Source organism: Mugil cephalus, chromosome 6 (assembly GCF_022458985.1).
Source record: "Mugil cephalus isolate CIBA_MC_2020 chromosome 6, CIBA_Mcephalus_1.1, whole genome shotgun sequence".
NCBI classification, from domain to species: Eukaryota; Metazoa; Chordata; class Actinopteri; order Mugiliformes; family Mugilidae; genus Mugil; species Mugil cephalus.
The window spans coordinates 14,021,664-14,044,296 of NC_061775.1; the positions used below are offsets into that span (position 1 = coordinate 14,021,664).

General features: G+C 42.0%; 3 protein-coding genes across 3 annotated transcripts in view; 2 read left to right on the plus strand and 1 right to left on the minus strand.

Moving 5' to 3' along the window:
* tbl1xr1a (tbl1x receptor 1a) overlaps positions 1-10,026 on the plus strand; it is a 41,293-nt gene extending 31,267 nt beyond the window's left edge. The window contains exons 5-16 of the mRNA XM_047586576.1: positions 425-650; positions 785-917; positions 1,276-1,417; positions 2,376-2,439; positions 2,741-2,838; positions 2,965-3,025; positions 3,106-3,227; positions 3,374-3,448; positions 4,028-4,155; positions 4,784-4,949; positions 5,054-5,155; positions 6,357-10,026. Of these exons, the coding sequence (XP_047442532.1) occupies positions 425-650; positions 785-917; positions 1,276-1,417; positions 2,376-2,439; positions 2,741-2,838; positions 2,965-3,025; positions 3,106-3,227; positions 3,374-3,448; positions 4,028-4,155; positions 4,784-4,949; positions 5,054-5,155; positions 6,357-6,383 (1,344 nt within the window). The 3' untranslated portion in view covers positions 6,384-10,026. The remainder of the gene's footprint in view (positions 1-424; positions 651-784; positions 918-1,275; positions 1,418-2,375; positions 2,440-2,740; positions 2,839-2,964; positions 3,026-3,105; positions 3,228-3,373; positions 3,449-4,027; positions 4,156-4,783; positions 4,950-5,053; positions 5,156-6,356) is intronic.
* A 630-nt stretch (positions 10,027-10,656) lies between these two features.
* The window catches only part of si:ch211-51h4.2, a 71,596-nt gene continuing 59,619 nt past the window's right edge, over positions 10,657-22,633 (minus strand). The window contains exons 13-18 of the mRNA XM_047588380.1: positions 20,671-20,713; positions 14,549-14,663; positions 14,314-14,416; positions 13,605-13,674; positions 13,416-13,519; positions 10,657-11,499 (exon numbers count right to left, since the gene is read on the minus strand). Coding sequence (XP_047444336.1) covers positions 11,271-11,499; positions 13,416-13,519; positions 13,605-13,674; positions 14,314-14,416; positions 14,549-14,663; positions 20,671-20,713 — 664 coding nt within the window. The 3' untranslated portion in view covers positions 10,657-11,270. The remainder of the gene's footprint in view (positions 11,500-13,415; positions 13,520-13,604; positions 13,675-14,313; positions 14,417-14,548; positions 14,664-20,670; positions 20,714-22,633) is intronic.
* LOC125010022 (piggyBac transposable element-derived protein 4-like) lies at positions 16,383-20,412 on the plus strand. Its single transcript, XM_047588379.1, has 2 exons — positions 16,383-16,988; positions 18,522-20,412. Exons 1-2 carry the CDS (start codon positions 16,852-16,854, stop codon positions 20,029-20,031), a joined length of 1,647 nt encoding a protein of 548 aa, XP_047444335.1. The 5' UTR covers positions 16,383-16,851; the 3' UTR covers positions 20,032-20,412.

Here is a 22,633-nt window from a genome sequence, read left to right on the forward strand (position 1 = left end):
TAAATGTTGGTGCGATTTTCATGTGCAGGCAGCTTTAGATTTGTTAATAAAATAATTTTATTCAGTCTCATATTTCCGGTTTGGTTTTTATCTTTTTAGTCTGGCTTTAAATTGAATTTTATTTTTTTTTCTTTCAGTAATCACTAAATTATAATTTATACAGTTATTTTTATCTCTCTAGTGTTTCCTTAACTTCAAAGTGGTGAGGGCGGATTAGCATTTCCTCAGTGTTTATAAATGTGCATGTGTGTCTGTTTACGTGTGTGGGGGAGAAGGGGATATCTCTTGTTTCTATTGTCTGTTTTTTTGTTTGTTTTGTATTTGGGCTGCATCTTTTGTATGGAAAGCGCTCTATAAATAAAGTCTCGACTGATTGATTGATAGTTCCTTTCATCTCAGCTCTAACGAGTCGTGTCTCTCGCAGGATGGCACGTTATTCGACGGCCGGCCCATCGAGTCCCTGTCTCTGATTGACGCGGTGATGCCAGATGTCGTTCAGACACGGCAGCAGGCTTACCGGGATAAGATGGCACAGCAGCAGGCCGCGGCGTCAGCACCAGCGTCGGCCACCGGGGGCAGCATTGCCGGCAACGCCAAGAACGGAGAGAATACTGCCAACGGGGAGGAGAACGGAGCCCATGCCTTAGCAAGTGAGTGAGATGTTTTCAGACGGGAAGGATGGTGATTACCTGCCACGTTTACTTAGTGCAGGGAAAGTTGATGGTGTATTATTGTATTGTATGTATTGATGATCGTCTGACCCGTCTCTGAACTCTGCGCTCAGACAACCACGCAGACCTGATGGAGGTGGATGGAGACGTGGAGATCCCCCAGAACAAGGCCATGGTCTTGAGGGGCCATGAGTCAGAGGTCTTTATCTGTGCCTGGAACCCTGTGAGCGATTTACTGGCATCAGGGTGAGTCAACCATCTCCCTCGTCTGCCGGCCTCCTCTGACAAACAAGTGGAATGTCCGGCAAAGAAATAGGACCGTGCACGAGAAGGCAAACAACTGCTTTTTCTAGATGGAGAAAACCAGCTGTTCAGTGCCTCTTATGAGCACAAAAAAAATATCAACATTTCCAAGAGACAAAACACTTCTAAACATGTCCTCGGATAACTGCACGTTCACTTTGTTTGCACAACAAAACCCTTTTTTACAAAACCAAACCTTCAGATTTACAGTTTATTTTAATACGACACATCATCTAGTTAATATACGTGCAGCTATTTCAGACAGGCATCTGAAATGTGTTTGTGTGTGTTTGTGTCTCAGGTCTGGTGATTCGACGGCTCGTATCTGGAACCTAAGTGAGAACAGTACCAGCAGCTCCACACAGCTGGTCCTGAGGCACTGCATACGAGAGGGAGGACAGGACGTCCCCAGCAACAAAGACGTCACCTCACTAGACTGGAATGTAAGCGCACACACACAGACACGCAATATGAAACCATGTGAAAGCTGTGGGTCGACTTCATAACAGAAATTACTGAGCCGCGTTTTTTTTTTTTTTTAATGATTTTATCGTTTTAAAACATTGAAATGCATTTAACGTGCATTAAAACGATACTTAATTTGTATTTCCCATTTTACGCAAATTACTGCTTTGGTTTGGTTTTCCAAGTGTTTCGGTTAATGTTTGTTGTTCAGCCTTCGTTAAAGTGTTTGAGTTTACAATTGGAGAGTTAATCTGTAAGAAGAGAAACCCAAAAAGTCATTGAGCAACACCGAACAGAAAAACCACAGCTACAGAACCGTGGAAAAAAATGTGAAGAGAAAAGAAACCGCTGACGGCCTTCAAAACCAATATAGGATAAAGAAAACAGCGGTGGGTGATGATAGGTAGAACAACCTCGAAACCACAGCCAGTGACATGGGCAGCAGTCCAGAGAGCAGCAGCCGTAATCAAAAGAAAGTATTATTTTTTTCTTCACACCCGTCTGTAAATGTACTTCTGAGCAGTTGAATAGGAAAAACACATTGAAGTGCTTGTCTATGCAGAACTAAAGCCGCACTCTTGCGTAAACATACATCTTCAGGGTACTGTATGTACTTCTGGAGTGCACCGTGTGCCAAAAAGGAAATCGCAAAGGAACCGTCCGAGCACTGAATGTAACCGGTGAAGACATTTAACAGTGAAATGCGAGAGGGAACTCTTTCCTCGGGGTCAGCTGGTGGGATTTAAGTTAGAGCAAACATTTCTTCAAAAGCGTCCACGCTGATGGAAACATGCTCCTCTCTCAAAACACCAGCTGATGTTGATCCTGCCTGTGCTCATAACACAAATGCCGCTTCAGAAGAACAGGACTTAGGTCCTCAGTGAAGGTGTCCAGACAAAGGCTGACTTTTCTCCCTTTCCTCCGTCTCTCCGGCAGAGCGAGGGCACGCTGTTAGCGACGGGCTCCTACGACGGCTTCGCCAGAATATGGACGAAAGATGGTGAGATTACTTTGACACAGGGAACATTTCCCAAACTGGTACAAAAAGTATATATATATTCTGCATAGCCCTTTTTTTTTTTTTTTTTCAAATGCTAGTTGCCATGGGGACGGTGTTATTCTTTGTTGTTTGTTGCACATGTACACAGCCTGTGTGACACATGGCATGCTCAATCCAGAGAAAGGCTGCCACCCAGAGGCAGGTCTGGATAATGCAGTCAGGTGTTACACATTCTGTGATATGTTGCAACTTATATGGTTTTTAATATTTAATATTTTTTTCTATATGCGTTGCACCACAGGTAACCTGGCCAGTACTCTCGGGCAACACAAAGGTCCCATCTTTGCCCTCAAGTGGAATAAAAAAGGCAATTTTATCCTGAGTGCGGGTGTAGACAAGGTAATCCTGTCCTGTATATTAACTCCATTTGCTAAAGACCTTCTATCATTAATTGTCATGTACCTCTTTTACTCCCAATAACTTTGTAGTTGTTGTTCGCTCTAACTGTGCGTGTGTTCCTGACAGACAACAATCATATGGGATGCCCATACAGGAGAAGCCAAGCAACAGTTTCCCTTCCATTCAGGTACAGGAGAGTATTTTTTGGACTTAATACTCTGCTGTTGTTCTGCGTCCCACTAACATCCCTGTGTCCATCTCCCACAGCTCCAGCACTAGACGTGGATTGGCAGAGCAACAATACATTTGCCTCCTGTAGTACAGACATGTGCATCCACGTCTGTAAGCTTGGACAGGACCGACCCATTAAAACATTCCAGGGACACACAGTAAGTGCTTCATGCGTGTGAACAGTTTAACTTTAATGATTTGTAACGTGATGAAGTTTCGCCCTCAGTCTTTGGTCTAAATCAATGTAGACAAGTGTTCAGGGCGTGTTCCAGCATGTCTTCATCTTTCTCCTCCCCGCCTCCAGAATGAAGTAAATGCAATCAAGTGGGATCCCACAGGGAACCTGCTAGCCTCCTGCTCGGACGACATGACGTTGAAGGTCAGTTGTGTAGTTATTATCATCGCCGCTGCACTTGCCGTAGATGTAGTGCTGAGTCACAAAGAAACGCGTGGGTTATGAACGCACACTAGGCAGAGTTTTGTTGGACCGTGCCTGAGTATCATCGCCTCCCCTCCCACTCCACTGCTGGCCTCAAGTCAACCTGTTCCCTGCCAGAGTGCACTTACAATTCGAAATGTTAGGATGGAAAAGAAAAGCACTTGGCAAAGCACAATTCATGAAAACGTTTGCCTTATGTCTCATTCGTATTAGTCCACCCGACAGCCCCATTTTACCTTTGTCCACCTCTTCATGTGGACCAGACCAGGGTATTATTATATTATTATTACTATTAATCACACTAGTCAATCAAATTGTATAATTCTGCTCAGGCACAGTATGAATTTCCTCTTGTGAGTACAACCAAAGTCCCTGTGCACTAAACTGTTAATTTCTAGTTGAAATGAAATTAAAAACCCACCCGCTGCTCTTAAGCTGTTTTTAAACAGGATGCTAACCCCATAACTTTTACTGATTTCTTCTTAAGTATTTTTCCTTTTGGTCCTTTTGTGTTTTCAGATCTGGAGTATGAAACAGGACACGTGTGTCCATGACCTGCAGGCCCACAGCAAAGAAATCTACACCATCAAATGGAGTCCCACCGGTCCTGGAACCAACAACCCCAGTGCTAACCTCATGCTAGCCAGGTATGTGTGTTTATATACGCACAGCTCTGCCTCCGCTTCCTCCCGTTCCTCTCTGAAGGCTCTTTTAGAGAACTGTGGGGCATAGATACCGTAACCTACGCACACAGCCTACGCTGGGGCAAGTTATTTATATGTGTCAGACTGGCTCACTCTGTAACGACACCACCCGAACACTAGTCAGCGCTGTGTCTTTTTGTTTCTACTTCCTGCTTCACTTTCAACAATTGCGACTGAAACAAACCTCCTCAGTTAACGTCAGTGATCTATCCTGCAGCCAGACACTTTTTTTTTCCCGTCTGTGCTGTATATGTGTAACAGAGAGATCCCCAAAAAGGAAAGAAGTACTCTACAGGATTTTTGCCTTGATGTTGCAAATTCTTGGAGTACAAAGCCTATAGCAGTTTGTAGCTCATTGTTAACATCATTTTCTTCCCTCAGTAGCGAACTGTCGAGTTTGTGAGCTGGTACATTAGATTTATCTGACCGTTTCCTGGGCTTTTAGTTGTTCATTTAAACTTTTGAATCAAAGAACAAACCGTCTTTGTGTGCATTTCGTCTTCATTTCTGCACATTTGCACAATAAAGTCAAACTCTAGGTCCTGACTCACACTCTTTCCTGTTCCCAAAGTGCATCGTTTGACTCCACGGTCCGTCTCTGGGATGTGGATCGAGGCATCTGCATCCACACGCTGACCAAACACCAGGAGCCCGTCTACAGTGTGGCCTTCAGCCCCGACGGGCGACATCTGGCCAGCGGCTCCTTCGACAAATGTGTGCACATCTGGAATACACAGGTAGGGAGAGGACGTGCGCTTTGTAACTCACACTCCTGTGAGAAGGCTTGCAGTTGGTTTTAACGGAGATGCTTGTTGAACTAAAAATGCTCGTACCTCTGCAGACGGGAGCTTTAGTCCACAGTTACAGAGGGACGGGGGGAATCTTTGAGGTCTGCTGGAATGCAGCGGGGGACAAAGTGGGAGCCAGCGCGTCAGACGGATCCGTAAGTCAACACACACACACACACACACAGAAATGACATGAAAGGGCTTGTGTGTAACATGCTAATTTACAAATGATTCATAAGTAACAAGGGAGAAATTCATTCTCATATACAACAATTTGACATCCAGTATCAGATCCAAACAAAATCCATATATCAAAAGAAGACCCTTAAATCAATGGTCTTACAAATAAACACAAACCTGATATAAAGACGATGTAAATTCCTTCCCCTCTCTGTTCCCCATGTTTATGTAAAATGCCTTGGTTACCTTAAAAGGTGCTATAGAAATTCAGGTTATTCTTCTTCTTTTTATTATTATTATTGTTATAATTATAAGTAGTAGTTTATTGAATTGGGACAATCCACATTGATCGAATGCGCCGGACTCAGCACAGATACTAATTTTCACAACAACAACACAGACAGAGAAGACTTTAAAACAATAGACAACTACAAAACCAGACACAGATAGACAATGTCAACACAAACCAAAAAGGACACATACAGAGTATTGAAACAGACAATATTATGACAAAACATTTGACCCATAACTATAAAAAAAACATTAATGGACCAAGAACCCCAAAAGCATGTATAAGATTAAGAAATCTATTTAGGCAACATGAGTACGTTTGATTTATTTTTAACCAGTGTTTGAGATTTTTTTTTTTTTTTAAAAAGAAAGTAGTTGTTGCTGTTTCTGACGTGTGGTGTTAACTTGTTCCAGGAAAGTGTTCCCCCAAGACCATTTGGGAGAATTTAGTTCTACGCTTCGGTGCATAACAGTCACCTCTAGTTAGAGCTCTCGCTCTTAGTCCGTCAGTGTTTTTTTTCTCTGGATGAATTCATTCAGTTGTGAGGGAGGAAATTTAAAGCATTTAAGACTTTTAAAATGAGATGGACATCTATAAAGATTTGACGGCCGTCTAGATCAAGAATATTATACTTTTTTAGGACATGAAGAGGTTTCCTGTTTAAAATTTTCACTGCTCGACCAAAACCATAATATCAAATGTAATTGTTTGGCGCCCCCCTGTATTATGTCCCACAGGTTGGAAATCACTGGATAAAAAACACAATCCTAACATGTGTGTGGATGTACTGACTGTACAAACTGCACATGCCAGTTGATATAAAGTGTATGTAAATCTGCATCAGTTTTCTATCGGTCCTACAATGAACCTCTCGTCTCTTGCAGGTGTGTGTATTAGACCTTCGGAAATAGTGCTGCTGTTTGTTGGAAGCCATGGACCGACCATGAATGTGTACATAGCCAAATGACTGTCCCTGTCTGCCCTGCGTACTGCTCTCGCTTACGACTACGGCCCCGCCCACCGACAGACAGGAAGCAGGAAACAGGAACAGGAAACAAGCACCGACACAGCAGGTCCAGACACGGGGATGAACGGACGGACGAACAGACACACGGACGGACGGACGGATAAACGGGCAGATGGAAGCGCCCCCTTTCTGTCTGTGCAGACTCTCTGAGAGATGCAGAAGGGACGCCGCGAAAAAAGAAAAAACTGATAGACAAAAAAAAAAAAAAGTTACAGATCCGTATATGTACCAAAATTTGGAAGCTGTTTTTTGCTTTTTTGATCTTTAAACCATGCTCATTGTCATCAAAATGAAAAACAATGAAAAACGTGTTGATCTTTGTTACTAGTCGGATCTCGTTGTGCGGACATATCAACTTCTCCACCACAAAATAGGATGGCACTTAGTTTTTTTTAAATTTCAGATCTTTTGTTTCAATGTTTTTATATTTTTTATCTCTGGGGGAGGGGGAGGGGGAGGGGGGCTGGTCAGGTCCGAGGTTTACGAGTGGAGAAGTTCACACACACACACACACAAATCCAACACCTAACAGTTCTGCTAAACGGCGTCCTCATCACGAAGCCTCTTTTCCCCTCCGCTGTATTTCAGTTGGGATTTCCACCTGTTGAGTTAACTGCTGTTGTGGTTCATACGAGGTCGTCTCCAGACAACACGACAATAATGATGTACATCTAGATGCTTTAAAACCTTTGTGCACTATCTGATCTGGAGGCTTTCGCCCACAATTCTGCTCTCTGGACTCTTTCACCCAGTGTTCATTTGTCTGCTTATGAATATTAAATAGGCAAGAATCTCGACTGTTCCCTCCACTTCTCAGCTCAGACTGCATACTGTACAGTAGTATACCAGCAAAAAAAAAATACAGACAATAAAAAATACAATCTGAGAAATTTCTAATTGGATTGACCCTTAAATGTGTAAAAAAAAAAAAAATCCAAACACACAGCTCCTTTTCGGATGCGGTGAAAGAGCTCAACGTCCCGTCACCAGTCCAACGTTGTAGAGGCAGGTTTTAAACCTCAGAGGGCCGAGCCAAAGAAACACACGGGTTAAAATGTTGCTGCGTCTAAAAGGAAAGCGGAACGTCCTCTGTCCTAATCTGTAAAGAATTAACGTGCAAAACCAAAAACAGCAGCTAAATGTTGTGGCTGTTGTAGTGTTTCTGTTCTGGCCTAAATGGAAAAGAGCAGCTTTTAAAGACGGCGAAGCTGCGTTCAAGATCAGCACCTCTTTCTCTTTTTGGACTCTCATGCAGCTCCCTCATATTTCGCCATCGCTGACAGATGGAGCTGAGTGTAATTTTCATCTCTGAATGACGTGAATCTTCGTGGGATTGTCAGAAGGAAGGAAGGAAGGGAACACGTTCTCTGTTTCATTCTTCAGAGGAGCTGTTAAAAGCCTAAGAGGTTTCGTTTGGTGCAGGGCTCGGCCTTTAAAATCGATTTGTCCGACAGTAATGTTTAGATTCCCGGCTCACAATTCAAAAACATTGCATCTAAAAATGCCGTTCACATTTACCAGCTCATCTTTGAAAACCACGATTCCTTGGCTCCGCCCTCTTAGATTGAACTCAAACTAATGTCGTGAAAAGAACGTCCCTGGGAAATATTTTTATAACCAAAACTAGATTTTTTTAACTATTTTTTAATAACACGGCCACAAATTTGTCTGGCAGGGAGTGGAGGGCTTCAGTGCGACTCTGGAGGTTTTTTGTTTCAGTTTTTTGGTTGTTTTTTTCTTTTTTTTTTAACAGGAAGAGAAAGAGACAACACGTTCTCTGTGTTGCGCCCTCGTCTGATCGGATATTAAAAGGTACATGTGCGCCTGCGGGGCCCTCTAGAGGCGCTGGAGGTCGAAAGCAGCCACGCGGCGCCTTTCACGTGGCGAAAGGTCAAATGTAAAGTCTTCTCCCCTCAACGTGACCGTCTTGGTGAATTAAATCCGTGAAACATGAGCTGCATTGTCGGTGTATTTTAATTCATCTGCCCTCTCGCCTCCATTCTCGGTTCTCCACCTCTAAAAATCCCGCTCACGTTTATTCCGAAGGTCCCTGACGAGACGTTTTATACTCTTGTAAAGACAAATTTAAAGTTACATTTTTGTAATTTCTTTGTAGATCTGAAAAAAACAAAAAAAAAACAAAAAATGTGAATCGATGATTTATTGGCAGTGTTAATTTCTATGCTTGGTAAATTTTAAACATTTTGTTTTGTTACTTTGATGCAAATAGTAAAGGTTGACCCTGTAATGTAAAGCTCACCGAGCTGAGCTGTCATTCTGAAGGCACCTTGTCTGGGGGGGGGAAGGGGGAGGGAGGGAGGGGCGTCCACCCCTGGAGCAAATTACCACTAAATTTGTCTTATGTTTCAATAAAGAAATGTTTTAATTTTTATTTTTTTTTATTTTGCTTGAATCTCTCTGGATTGAAAGGGAGCGAAATCTCCCGACTCCTCAAACTCCTCTCAAGATTGTAATTTTCTTTTTCAATTGAGCCAAGAACTTTTCAGCCCCCTCTTTTTTCACAGCTGATGTTGGGAGTCATACAGATGTTTTTGTGAAGGAAGTTGCTCTGGAAGCAGGTTGAATCTCATTGGTTGAGTATGGATTTATATTTTTGCCGTAACTTAGCTGAGTGTGCATTTTCAAAGAACAAGTAGTAAAAAACAAAAAGTATTTTAAAGACAAATCTCTGCTCAATAACCGTTATTATAAGCACACATTAGTTAAGTGAAACCCTTGAGCACTTACAGGTTTGTCTGCACATTTGGCAGCGTGTTGGTGTGCTTCAATTAGACCAGATGGGGATTTATTTTTTAATTTCTGCCTCGATCTGACGCGAGATCACTCATAAAAACTTAAAACGTGTGTGAAAAGTGTCCAGTCTCTCAGCTGGGACGGCTGTAACTCCATACTCCGGTTAAATCTCAGAGGCCTGAACCAAAGACCTGATTCTCTCTGGTGACATGAGACTAAAGAGAAAAGCTTAATTTAAGAATCTCCTTCCAGAATCGGATTGGCCACAAACAAATGACTCGATTTGGTGTTTCAAGTCTGCGCACGCCGTGTTCTAAGCTTTAGTTTGGCTTCACTCTGAGGTTTAATTAAACCGAAACCTGCCTCCACGAGCGCCCCTGCTTCTGAGAAACGTTTGTACAACTGCAGATGATATTTGCCCTGTAATAAATTGGACGTTTCTACTACTGGACTAAGAGGTTTCATGTGTTCCTATTTAGAGTCCTGTGTTAATACAAATATCTCACACGGGCCAAGTCCATGATGATGATGATGATGATGTGTCCACGCCATGGTCTTGGTCTGTGCCACAGTTTGTCTGGGTGAACGTGGCCGAAGTCGCCGAGTCAGCCTTTGTCTCGGCGAGGGGCTGACGTTCTGTTTTTTTTTTTTTTTTTTTGGTTGTTTTTTCTGTTTTGTTTATTTTTTCTTTGCAGCTTGCATCACGTCCATCTGTCATCATTCAAGTCAGATCAGTGAAACTCAAGTCCAGAATAAAATATATTTTGATAAGAGTCTGGAGTTTTTATTTGTGTGTCCGTGCGTGTAGTAAGTAACTTTAACAGAGGAAGAGTCTCTGGCAACCATCAATCCGTTTTTATTCATGTCTCAAAAAACACAAAAATAATTCATATAATAATAATACTTTCAATGGCTTTAATAATGTGGTAAAACCGCTCGCTGGTGCTTTCTGTATTTACATGGCAGACTACAGTGAAGCTAAAGCAGCATGCTGCATTCGGTCCATTTCCTCAAACCAGGAAACTAAATGTTTCTTTTAATAGCTGCAGATGTTGCTGGGATGATACTACAATAAAGCAAAAAAAATAAAATGACAAATAAACCAGTCAGGCATAACATTATGACCACCTTCCTAATATTGTGCTGGTCTCCCTTGTGCCTCCAAAACAGTTTAGAACAGACTCAGAACATGGAGCTCCTGAGGGTATCCTAGGTAACAGGATGTTGTTATTTCTATCCTAAAGATTCTTGATCAGTTTGGGAACTAGAGAATTTGGAGGCCAGGTCAACACCTTTGTTCTGAGTTGATCCTAAACCATTTTTGCATGTGTGTCAGGCTGCATCCTGCTGGGGACGGCTGCTGCCATTAAGGAGTGTCATTGCTATGGGGATGGGGTGCCTGGTCTAGTCTGGGTGGGTGCTACATCTAAGTAACATCCACATGGATGTCAGGTCCAAAAGTTTTCCAGCAGAACAAGATGATCAATGTCATCAACTTCTCCTGTTGGTGGTTTTAATGTTGTGGCTGATCGGTGAAACTCTAAACTGATGTGAAGGTTTTGCTTGTGTGAGGAGGAACTGAGGAACATGCCTGAGTAAAAAAAAAAAAAAAAACGCACTGGATTTGTGGACATGCACGTGAGCAGACCACTGCGAGCCTCTAATCGCTGAGCATAAATAATCTTGACGTCTGTGTGCACATTTCATTTTCACAGTAAAGTGTAAAATATGGCTCGGTGTGTGCAGAACATCTCCATTGTAGACAGGAGTGGCTGGTGAGGCTAAAGGGAGAAATAATAGAGCGTCCCCCTGCAGCTGCTGCACCTCTGGACATGCTGTTACGCAGAGGAACAGTCTGAGGAAAGTGCAAGTGGCCACCGAAGACGCCGTCAAAAACCCATCACGCTTATCCTAAAAAAAAATGCATCTTGACTACAAGATAAAAGCGCTCACTAACGGGTGAGGTTTGGCAACGTGAACTCTCGACTAGTCCTTGTGTTGTCTGGCTGCTCGTGGATCAGAGCAGCATGGAGAGGTTGGCGGCTGACGCTGCTGCCGCCGCCGCTAAACTCCCGGTCAGATTGTGGACGTGCGGCTCCTGCATGTGGCTGTAGAGGTGGAGGTAATGAGCTACGTCTGCCAGGGTCTGCAGGACGTCGTAAGTCACCGCAAACAGGAAGTAGGTGGGCAGCAGCCAGCTGAGGCTGAACACGCAGTCGCCCACTGGCAGAGGGACAGCGAGGTGTCTGGATGGAGAAGGACAGAGGTTTTATTTTATTTTATTTTATTTTTTTTGTGTGGTTTCTTTTATGTTTGTGATGTAGCTCCACTGAAAGGCGACGCATGAGTACTGCCTTAATATAAGTGTTACTCAGATTATTAGGAGAATCATTAAGAATTAAAGTTGATAGTTGAGCTAAAAGTAGTTTAGTTTGTTTTTTTTTTTTTTTATTTAAATATACTGTTAGCCTGTTGTAGTCTGAATTAGCAGAATTACCAGCATACGAGTTTGGTAACAAACTACTTTGATTTTGCTATGGGGTGTCCAACCAATACATATATATGTATATTTTTTTTAAATCTGCATGTAATTGAATAATCATACAAACAATTGCAGACATTTCGTATTAAACTCCAGGATGAAAAGATGATTTATTTATTTATTTTTTTTTTTGGCTGTTGTTCATTACGTTACCACTTTTAAAAATGGTAACGTAACTTTTCTAGTTAGGTCAACTCAATTACTTCAGTACAAGCAACACGGTTTGCCTTGTCGTCTACAAGCTTATTTAAGTTAAACTTAATTTTAATTGTGTTGAAATAATAAAACATAGCGCTTTACCATAGATGAACTACCTCAGTAGTCACAGCTGCCTTGGGGCAGACTGACAGAAACATGGCTGCCACTCCACCCACCACCAGACACAAGGGACAGACCAAGGACAGGGCGGAATCGAGTTATTCCTTCTAGTTAACTTATTTCTTTTCCTTTCATTCTACTACTCCTGAGACCCTGCGTCCTCATGTGGGGACATTAAGTTTTAGGTTTTATTGCAGCTCTTTCTGATTCATTTAAACCAGTTGTCCTCATTAGTGGATGCTTTAGTCTGCCATCTAGTGGTAGCAAAGGGTCTTTAAAAACATGACAGACAATCACAGGACGAAAGTGGACAAGGAACAAAACCCCATCAAATTCTACGGTTGAAACTCATTTATTTATGCTTATTAATGTCTCTAATTAGCAAGTACGTTGGGACTTCATTGTTCACAATTCTGTTTTTTCTCAACCACGTTCAGGTATTAAAATAAACAGTTTTAGATTCTGTCACACATTGGGTGACTTTATTATAATATAAATAATGAATTAATCGCAGCATCCACATATGAGGACATTGTTTGTTTTTCAAGAACTACTACTTTTTTTTTTTTTTTTTTTCCCAAGAACTACTACTTCCTGTAGCTGATGCTGTTTTTGTACATCTTAGGTCCTACTGATCCCAAATACCTTAAAGAAATTAAAAATGCATAGCAAACTAAAGCGCGGGTCTCAGAAGGTTAAAAATGTTCATGCAAATTGTTACCTTATATTTTTCAGTACAAGAATTAAAATTAATTTTAAGTTGTGCTAAATGAATACACCTTTCTGTTGCCTTAACTTAACATAAGGCAGAACTATCCATTGAAAATTCATGTAGAGTTGGGACTATTTATTTATTTATTTTCAGTTAGACCAACATGTTAAATGAAGTTATCAACTCATTAAAATGTATACACATAACAAACTTTTTTTTTTAATGCAGAAAAAGTTCTTGATTTTGAGCTATACCCCATGAATCATTTTTTAGAGTGTAATGGAGACTGACGCTTGCAGGTGTTGGAAGTGGGCTGGCTTCTAAGGTACAATATGGTATATTTGAACTATAATTATGATTTAAATACATCTCGATTTAAATACTAATGTATATTAGACATTACTGCTATTTTGCTGTTTAGTTGGCCTTCATATAAAACCAAAAGTACATATGAGCACATAGCTCTCTGCTGGATGAGTTACTGCAGGCAACAGTGTTTCAGTGTGGAAATCTGCTCGCTGGCATCACTTTCACTTCAAATAAATCCAAACACTCGCTTCTCTCTAACCCTGAACGTGACAGCTACTCACTGGAATCTGTCTTCTCTGGACTCCCTCAGCATGATGAAGACAAACAGTCCCACTTCGGTGTTAAGGGAGAACGACACAACTTTGTCCAGCATGACGACGAAACCCTGAAGAGGGCGAAAAAGTGACTGGTGACCGGCGGAACTCAAAAAATGACGCTGATGACTGTGGATGTACGCGTGCGATATTTACCCTGGGATCACACACCGACACAACGAAGATGACAATAAACCCAAGAAGTGACATGAATCCTTTGGCCACGCTGGAAGACAGAGAGGAAAGGGAAAAAAGAGGAGCGAGAAATCAACTCATGGTCAACTTTAACATCTGACAACTGCTTCTGATGAATTATTCGTCGCGGTCACGGTTCCTCTTCTCCTTCGTGAAGGGAGGAGGGAAAATGTACTGCAGATTAAATAATAAACCGGTGGGACAGAGACGAGGAAATAACCTGAATTAACAGCATGTGAAATCAGTTGGACTGGCTTTTTGGGAAAATATTCTGCAAGAGTAGAGAAACCTTGAAAGGCTTAAGCTTGTTGATACATTTCCTTATCGGTTCTGTGCAGTTTATATGTTTTTTTTAGCTAAAATTATAATAAAAGATATATTATTTTAAAAGAAGTAAAATAAATTGAGTAGAAACTTGGGTGTTTGAAGAGCTCTCAGTTCAATCTATGGATGTATTAGGACAACATATGGACATATGGTTCCCATGGCAACACTGGATCCTTCCAAGACTCCTCTGTCCATTTATTAAGTCATTCCAGGTAAGCAGCTATCTCCAAAGGTGAGTGGACTCGCCGGACTTCTAAAGTAGAGGATCTATTTTCCAATCCAGGAGTCTAAGTTGTCCCACCAAGCCAGTTTCAACCAGAGTTAACACTTTGGCGTAACTCACCTTTTCGCGGAGCAGATGTGCTGTTTGTTCGGCAGGTTTCTCTCCCAGGCTTTGGACAGCCACTCCAGTCTGCTGCTCCACAGAGAGCTCACCAGACCGTCAACTAGAATCGAAAGCAGTAGCTCAACGTGAAACACTTTAAGTGCGACGACCAGTGGTGGATCTACTCCTACGTGCTACACGGATTACCACATCCACTTCTTGCTGGTATGATAGAGAGTGATAGAGAGCTTACTGGTGTGTTTCATGGCAGATCCCATCACTAGGAAGGACACGGTGACGCTCATGGCTATGAACACCTGGATCAGCTCAGCCACCCACGAGTAAGCCCTGTAGCGTTCATGGATAATCTGTAGGGGGGTGAGGGTAGAAGAGCGGTCAAAGAGAGGAGAAATGTTTTTTGTACTTCAGAACATTGAGCTAGTTTATGCAGAGAACAATATATTTAAAAACTTAAAGTATAATTCCAGTCGGAGGTCATGCCAGGATGGCTCCATTGTGCAGGAACTGACTACCAATTAGATTGGAGGCCAGGCCAGGCCAGTCTTTTTCTTTTTCTATTCTCTAGCTGCATGTTCCCATTATCTCCGCAGGAAGTTTGTTAGCGGGCCAGAAGCACTGACTCCCGTGTAATTGAATCCAAACACGGGCTGACCACGTCTCACTACGGTTGGGTCCCCCCTCCCGAAAAAAAAAAATATTATCTTGCCTGGCATGTGTCTCAGGGAGCAGGGGCCAGATAATTGCTTTTTACCATGTCGCTGCTTCTTACTGTTCATTAACCGTTAATTTACGGGGATAAACAAAATACACTATAGGCTGCAAAAAAAAAAAAAAAAAAAAAAAGGAAGATGTGGGGATGTAAAAAATGTATCCATCGCAGTGACGCTGATCTTATTTGTGATCTGGTAGTGGTTTTCAAAGCAGCTCAGTCTTTACTGCAGTTAAAGTGTTATTGCAGTGGTAGGTATTAAATCTGTTTGGATACGCTTTAAATGACAAGGTCTTGTAGCTTTACTATCTAGTACAATAGTTTATCCTATAGTGCAGGACATTCTCAGAGCATCTTGGCTTTATATTATGCATAGCTGAGTGGCTGAATCCTCAACAATACTTCACTTGAAATGGGTTTTTTATAAACCTCCTTTTACATATTTCAGGAGTTATAAGCAACACTTTGGATGATGAACTGGGAGACCTGAAACTGAAATGCAAACCGTCTCCACCAGGCCAACCCAGTACGGCTCAATCAGGCCCCACGAGAAATTCAGGAATAACAATATCGATTTTAATGAATAATTATTTTCCTTCCCTTTGTTTCTACTGGTCGAATGAAAGCAAGAGCCTTGGGTGATCTTCACGGATATAGTTCACTTAAAGACAGCAGATAATGTGTGTCTTTGGCAGCCAATGGAGCCCTGGGTACAGACATGTAAACACTAAGAGCCCACAGGTATTTCATAAGACGTACATTTACATACAGTTATTAAATGTTTATCACATGACGTAGCTGTAAACAAAAAGTTTCCCATAAGAACATTTTATTGTCATAAGAAGCTATTGACTCCTCCCGTCGGTGGTTTTAATGTTGTGGCTGACTGATGTATGATCATGTGACAGTATTGACGTTGATAGACAAAAAAGTATTTGCCCTGTGTAAAAGTGGGACGGATGGGCAGGCGTTGCATTTCTTTGGATATACTGGTAATTCCTTTATCTCTTGTCCTTTTTTTTTTTCTTTACAAAAAGTGGTCGAATCAGCTGATACAAAGTCAGTCGCCAACCGGAAGTCAACAACTGAAATAATTAGTCGACGGGAACTACTGATGTTCGATACCACCGATTTCCTTTCCGATCGGATACCAAGTAGAATTCAGTCTGGTATCGGCGATGCCGAAACCTAAAAAAGCAGTGTATTTAAAATTACAGCTTCACAAAGAGTACATCATTTAATAATTTATTTATTTTAAATTCAGAAGTATATTGTGGTAGTTCCTTCATTATATATCAATAAAATCGAGCTAATACAAAAACAGAAAAAACAAGCAGGAGAAACGATCATAAAAAAATATGTGAAAACGGTGTTTCAAACTAAAAAGAATAAGTAAAATAATAAAACCATTAAAATAAATTATTGTTTAACTATTAAGAACTACTATGAAATTAAAACTTGCATCTTCATTCTGACACTTTGTTCTCCTCCTCTGTCCACCTCAACATAAATGCCTCGTATTCTGTGTTGTGGTTTAAGCTGAGGTTTTTCTCAAGGTTTGTTGTGTTGCCACAACTCAATAGTTTAGTTACTTTGTGTTCTTTCTTTAGTCTCATCATGATATACGACTGGAGTACCGAAAGTATCAATATTTTGATATGAGAATCTATTTTAGGGCACAAAGATCGGGTATCGGAAGTATCGGTATTTCAGTATCGATCCGCACATCGCTAGCGGGAACCAAGTGGAGAGGAAGGAGGGGACGGAGTGTTTTACTAGGAAGAAGAAAGAGTTTGTGAAGGAGAAGAGGAAGTTTGGAATACAAAATGAGGCGTTCGCTGAATGTCCAGGAAGTCATCGAGCTGTTGTTTGGAGAGGAAGAGTGTGAGCCTATTTCATCTTCATCGTCCGGAGAGGAGAGTGACGTTGAGGGTGATGAAGTGACTGACCCGTCCCTTGACAGGTAAGGATCAATATAGACCGATATTCATAGCCTTTATTATCTTTATCGCTCTAATGTGAACCCGTTTTATATGCATATAATATTCTATACAGTGGTGGCCGATATTATTAGAAGACTGCATATTTAAGAGGTTTCAGTTTTTGTTGAATAGGTCATTAAAATACCGATAAAACGAATGGCACATCTACATAATCATTGATGTGTGCTATAAATCACAGAATAGAGTCGCAATAAGGAGATTAAGGCCATTTACCTCACAAAAAACAACAACAACAACAAAAAAAAAAAATTTAAAAAAAGGCCAGCGCCTCAAGATTAGTTTAAAACTACACTTCCCAGAAGGTGCGGCTTCTTCCAGCAGCGTGTGCACAGGTACATTGCATTCCGTTAATGACTAGATTGGGACAGATAAAAACGAGTGTCTCTTGCCAACAGCTGGACACAGAGGTAGAGGTGACATAGTGAAAACTGACCGCATCGTGGATGAGAAAGATTACCACAATATTCTGTTGAGGCAGGGAGTACCGTCAGGGACTCGTCTTATTGGGCCTGGATTTGTTTTCCTAGAGGAAAACTATTCCAACGATTGACGGAAATAACTGCAACAGAAGGAAAATGAGGGACCCGCCCCATCATCTTAGACTTTGAGAGACTTTAATGATCCACAAGTTGAACTGCTTGGTCACAGAAACTTAGTTGCACATAAAAAAAACACTCTACAAGTAAAAAGAAAGATAAAATAAGAATACAATAAAAATAAAATATTATCTAGAAAATGGTGTAAGCAAAATATGTATAGAATTATCATTGTGAACAGTGTTACAAAAACAGTGGGAAAAAATGGAATCCAAGGTGATCTGGTTGTTTGGACTGTTGCATGGCAACAGGCACATGGATCATGTCTCATGGCATTTCCTTGTCCACTGAAGAAGGGATGTAAACTCCAACACTCAGGACCTTGTCTCCATCTTCCCGTAGAGTCCTGAAGCCGGGCACAGATGTACTTTGGTCTGGGAAGTCCTCAGGCACTCAGGTCACCACAAAACCCAAACAGTGGTTTTGGCACACACCTTCTGGGTAACAACAAGCGCACACAGTTCATCCATCTAGTCCGCCAGACCTCAACACCACTGAGCAAATTTGGGTTGAGTTGGAAAATAAAATGGACAGATCCATTGTGCAGTTCTGTGCCTGAGAGATGTGCTGCTAAAAGGTTGACATACCAAATATTCAAGTTTAAAAGTGGATAAAAACGGTAGGACTCCTTCCTCTGATATTTGTTGTGATCAGAGCCAGATGCCTGTTTCATGAACATTATAACATGAAAAATGATGTTTTGGAGGCAAAAAAAGGTTTAAAAAAAAGGTGAAACGTTTTTTTCTAACGTTTTTTCGCCACCACTGTTTTTAGGATGGTTTATGTGTGAAGAAGATCAGGGATTAAATTATTTTCTAAACAATACATCATGTGCATATGAATAATCTATTTTTTTTTTTTGATTTCTTTCTTTTTATTTTGTCATGCAATACACAGCGATGAGGAAAATGGACCCATCCACAGAGGGCATAGGAGGACGAGTCCTAAGAGGTCCAGATCTCCACAGGCTCAGCCACACCATCGCTCGGGTCCCTGGAGAACAGGAAATGACCCCGACACTGCCAAACAAATCAGCCCGTTCATGCCACGGAGAACACCGGGAGCCCAGGTGGACGCTCGCGCGGTCTGTTCACCTCTGGACCTGTTCCAGCTCTACTTCTCGCCGACCACAGTGCTAACCCTGTGCAGGAACACCAACCGGTACGCAGCCAACAACAAAGAAATGGGGAACAAATCCGAGTGGGCTGATGTTGAAGTTGAGGAGTTCTACAAGTTCCTCGGGCTCCTTAAATTCATGTCGCTGGTGTCACTGCCGAGTATCGAGGATTACTGGGCACACAGCGGCATCTTGTCTGTGCCGTTTCCGGCCAGCGTGATGGCGTGGGACAGATTCAGCGCTCTGCTTTGGAACGTCCACCCCAGTGACCCGGAGGAGGACGTGAAAAACGACGAGAAGAAGGGAACACCAGCGTATGACAAGTTGTTCAGGATCAAGCCCCTCATGGAGGACATCCTCACAGCTTGCCAGGCTCATTATCACCCGAGGAAGGAATTGGCTGTTGGTGAGAGAGTTGTGGCCACCGAGGCAAAAACTGGCACCAACCAGTTCATGAATGCCAAACCAGCGAGGCGGGGCATCAAGCTGTTTGTGTTGGCCGACTCCAGCAACGGCTACACAGTCAATTTCGACATTTACATGAGCAAAGCGCACGCACGCACGGCGCACGGGCTGGCGTACGATGCTGTGATGCACCTGATTCAGCCCTCACACCTTGGAACCGGCTACCATGTTTACATGGACAGTTTTTTCACCAGCCCCCAGTTGTTCCTCGACTTGGCCGGCATGAAGTTTGGAGCCTGTGGAACGTACAGGGACAACATGAAAGGGTGTCCAACCGGGAGAGAAAATGCCCTCACCAGCAGATCAGAGAGGGGCACGGTGAGATGGATCAGGGAGGGCTCCCTGGTCTTTCTGAAATGGATGGACAAGTTGGAGGTGTCCGTCTGCTCCACGATCCATCCTGCGGCTTCTGAGGAGTTTGTCAAGAGGCGTTTGAAGGGGAAAGATGGACGCCGGGTAGTGAAGAACGTCCCCTACCCCGCCCTGATCATCGCGTACAACAAAAACATGGGCGTTTTTGACCCGTCCAACCAGTGCCATCCTACCCACCGCAGGACCACGCACTGGTACCGCACCCTCTTTTTGCACCTCGTGGACATTGCCGCCGCAAACGCCTACATTCTGCACTGCGACGTCAGCGCCTCAAATCGGGCGACGCCCATGTCCCGCAAAGACTTCCACACTGAACTGGTGTCCCAGCTGTGCGGGGCGGACATGACAGGCGCGCCAACCGACAGGACTGTTGACCACGTCCCTGTTGCCATTGCCACGGTAACAGATGCCAGCTTGAAAGCCTCACGGGGCCGCAGGAAATGCCAACACTGACACCAGGTGGACAAAATTAGACACGTCACTCCCTGGAAATGCCAGTCCTGCGACGTGGCTCTGTGTCTCATTGTGGACAGAAACTGCTTTGTAGAGTGGCATAGAAGAAAAAACATCAATCGCTGAGTAAATGTGCACCACTGCGTCTAGTTTAAAGTATTTGTATGTATGTATCTAATTTTTACAAATGTTATTTGTGCTATATGGGACTCTGGTATATCAAAGCACTGGTATAGATCTCTGTATAAATTTGTACAAAAGTTAGTTTTTATGAGAAATACTTGTATATAGATCTTGTATATGTTCATATTTGCAACCTATGGCTCATTGAATATGGTTGTGGTTTTTATTGTAATAAACAGTATATATTTTGAAACTGGACTTGATTTTTGTGCAATTTTGGGCCCAATATGTATGTATGTATGTATGTATGAAACATCTGATAACTGTAGTAATAAAGTCTAAATAGAGGTTTTATGTCGGAGGCAGCTAAGCTTCATTCCTCCACCGACTGACAGGAACTCCTGCATGAATGAAACCTCAAGTTGGAGTGGGCAGAAAAACAAGGTTGACCTCAATCAGCTTTCCAATACACTTTCCAATTAACCACAAAAAAAAAAAAGGGTTGAGAGTCTTTACCTTTGTCAGGGGTATGGTTGCGATCTCTCCTGCTTTCTCAGACCTGAGGGGAAACAAACACATACAGGAGGAAAGTTTAATCTCAATGTTGCTGTAAGATGTTGAGTATTAATTATTATCGCCATCTGCTTCCTCTGCTATTGCTCATTCCTCCGCAAAGTTTCAACATTTTACACCTCGTTCATTCATTCCGTTTCTGCTTGTCTTCCTAACAAATTGTGCGATAAAAAAACGTACATTTCATGAGAAATGATTTAATCAGATCTCCCTCATAGAAGAAATAAAATGACACAGTTTAAGTCCCTTAGAGACTTGAACCGACATCTTGCATCTATTTAAAGTGAAGTGAAGAGAGAAATTGAATCAGTGAGTAGGTCAGAGTGAATTTTTTTTTTTATGCCAGTTACATGTTTCATTTAAATGTGAGGAAAAACAGCAATATGGGAAAAAAAAAAAAAGTTCACATCACCTGTGAAGCTGGAACCTCATTTGAGGGATTCTCTTCAGAGGACGGGCAGAAAGTGATAATTATTTCTTCATAGGTTAAGCAGATAAAAGGGCGGGGGCTGTTTCACCAGCTGGACTGGAGTGAAACATGAACGTAAAATAATAATAGTTGTCTTGTTTAGCGATCTGTGTTTGTAATTTTTAATCTATTACTTGGCACAAGTGTAAGTTAAGATGAGGCCAATAACCACAGCTCCGCGGCAGCCGTTGCTTGGCTGTGGCAGGTCGTAGCTTTACCAGACGGTTCATCCGGCCTAAATATTTATCACAAGGCTGGATGTAACTGAGCCAGACATAGTACTTACACCCAACGTTTTTACATCCAGCTGCAGTGCAACCGGCCTCTGGAGTCGACTCCAAGTGTAATATTTATCTCAGTGCATTAAATCAGGTCACACTTAGGCTGCAAACAAATTATCTGAACAGATGAAACTAATCAACCTGGAGCACCAAGTGTGTTTTGCGAGTGATGTTGTAAGCTTTGGATCCTGGGCAGCGTAGGGCAGCACAGAGTTTATTTTTACTTTATTCTCAGTGTAGCACAAGACAAAAGCAGCAGAATGAGTTCTGAAATGTATACGGTAACAGTGTCTGCTCAGACTAAACGATGCTTCACAGTATTGATGGACAACAGTCTAAAACATACTGTGAAGGCAACCCATGAGGTTCAGAGGTTCCTCTGTAACCTATATGTCAACCTTTGACTTACCAAAGACAAAACCTTAGGAGGGAATAGACACGGTAGGACAGACGCTGATTTGCTCTTTATAAAGTTAGTGAAACATTTAGAATCTATTATGATGCTCTACAAGGTTAAAGATTATATCAGTAGTGGATACAGTAAAGTATGAAGTGTATAATTATCTTGAGCAGAACGTACACACAGGAGTGAAAGCAGACTGAGGGAAACATGCTGCAAATTAATCAATGCTAAAAGAGAGAAAACACATCCAAATATGGAAGACATAGAGAAAAATGCAATAAGAAAAAGGTGTCCAGTGTTGATGGATGGAAGCATTAGCAAAGGCAGAGATCCAAAGGGTAGGCTTTAAAATGAATAACAGAAACAGTAACTTGCACAAAATAATTAACCCACTGTAGCAGTTTTCATATTTGCGTGTGTTTTTGTATTTGTTTTTTTTTTTCACTTCTTAATTTAAAGTATTTCCCTTAATGCTTCTTCCTCTGGGGCCACTGTACATAAGTACATATGAACATATTGTATGTAGGTGCGTAAAACAGACTTTTGACGGCAGAATTACAATAATAATAATTCCATCTTCCCAAGCCTTTACATTTGCAGCAGTGATAATCACTTACACCACTGCCCTCTACAAGTATTTATCTTCATTAGGAGTTAGTAATATAGAGCCGGCTCTCTCACTTCATCTGGTGGCTGGCCAGCTCCCAGCCGGCAGAACAATCTCCTGGGGAGAAACAAGAAATCTACAGCAGG

Coding starts and splice junctions, on each gene's coding strand:
- LOC125010022 (XM_047588379.1), top strand. CDS start 16,852: ATGAGGCGTTCGCTGAATGTCCAGGAAGTCATCGAGCTGTTGTTTGGA. Junction 16,989..18,521: donor ACTGACCCGTCCCTTGACAG/GTAAGGATCAAT, acceptor TGCAATACACAG/CGATGAGGAAAATGGACCCA.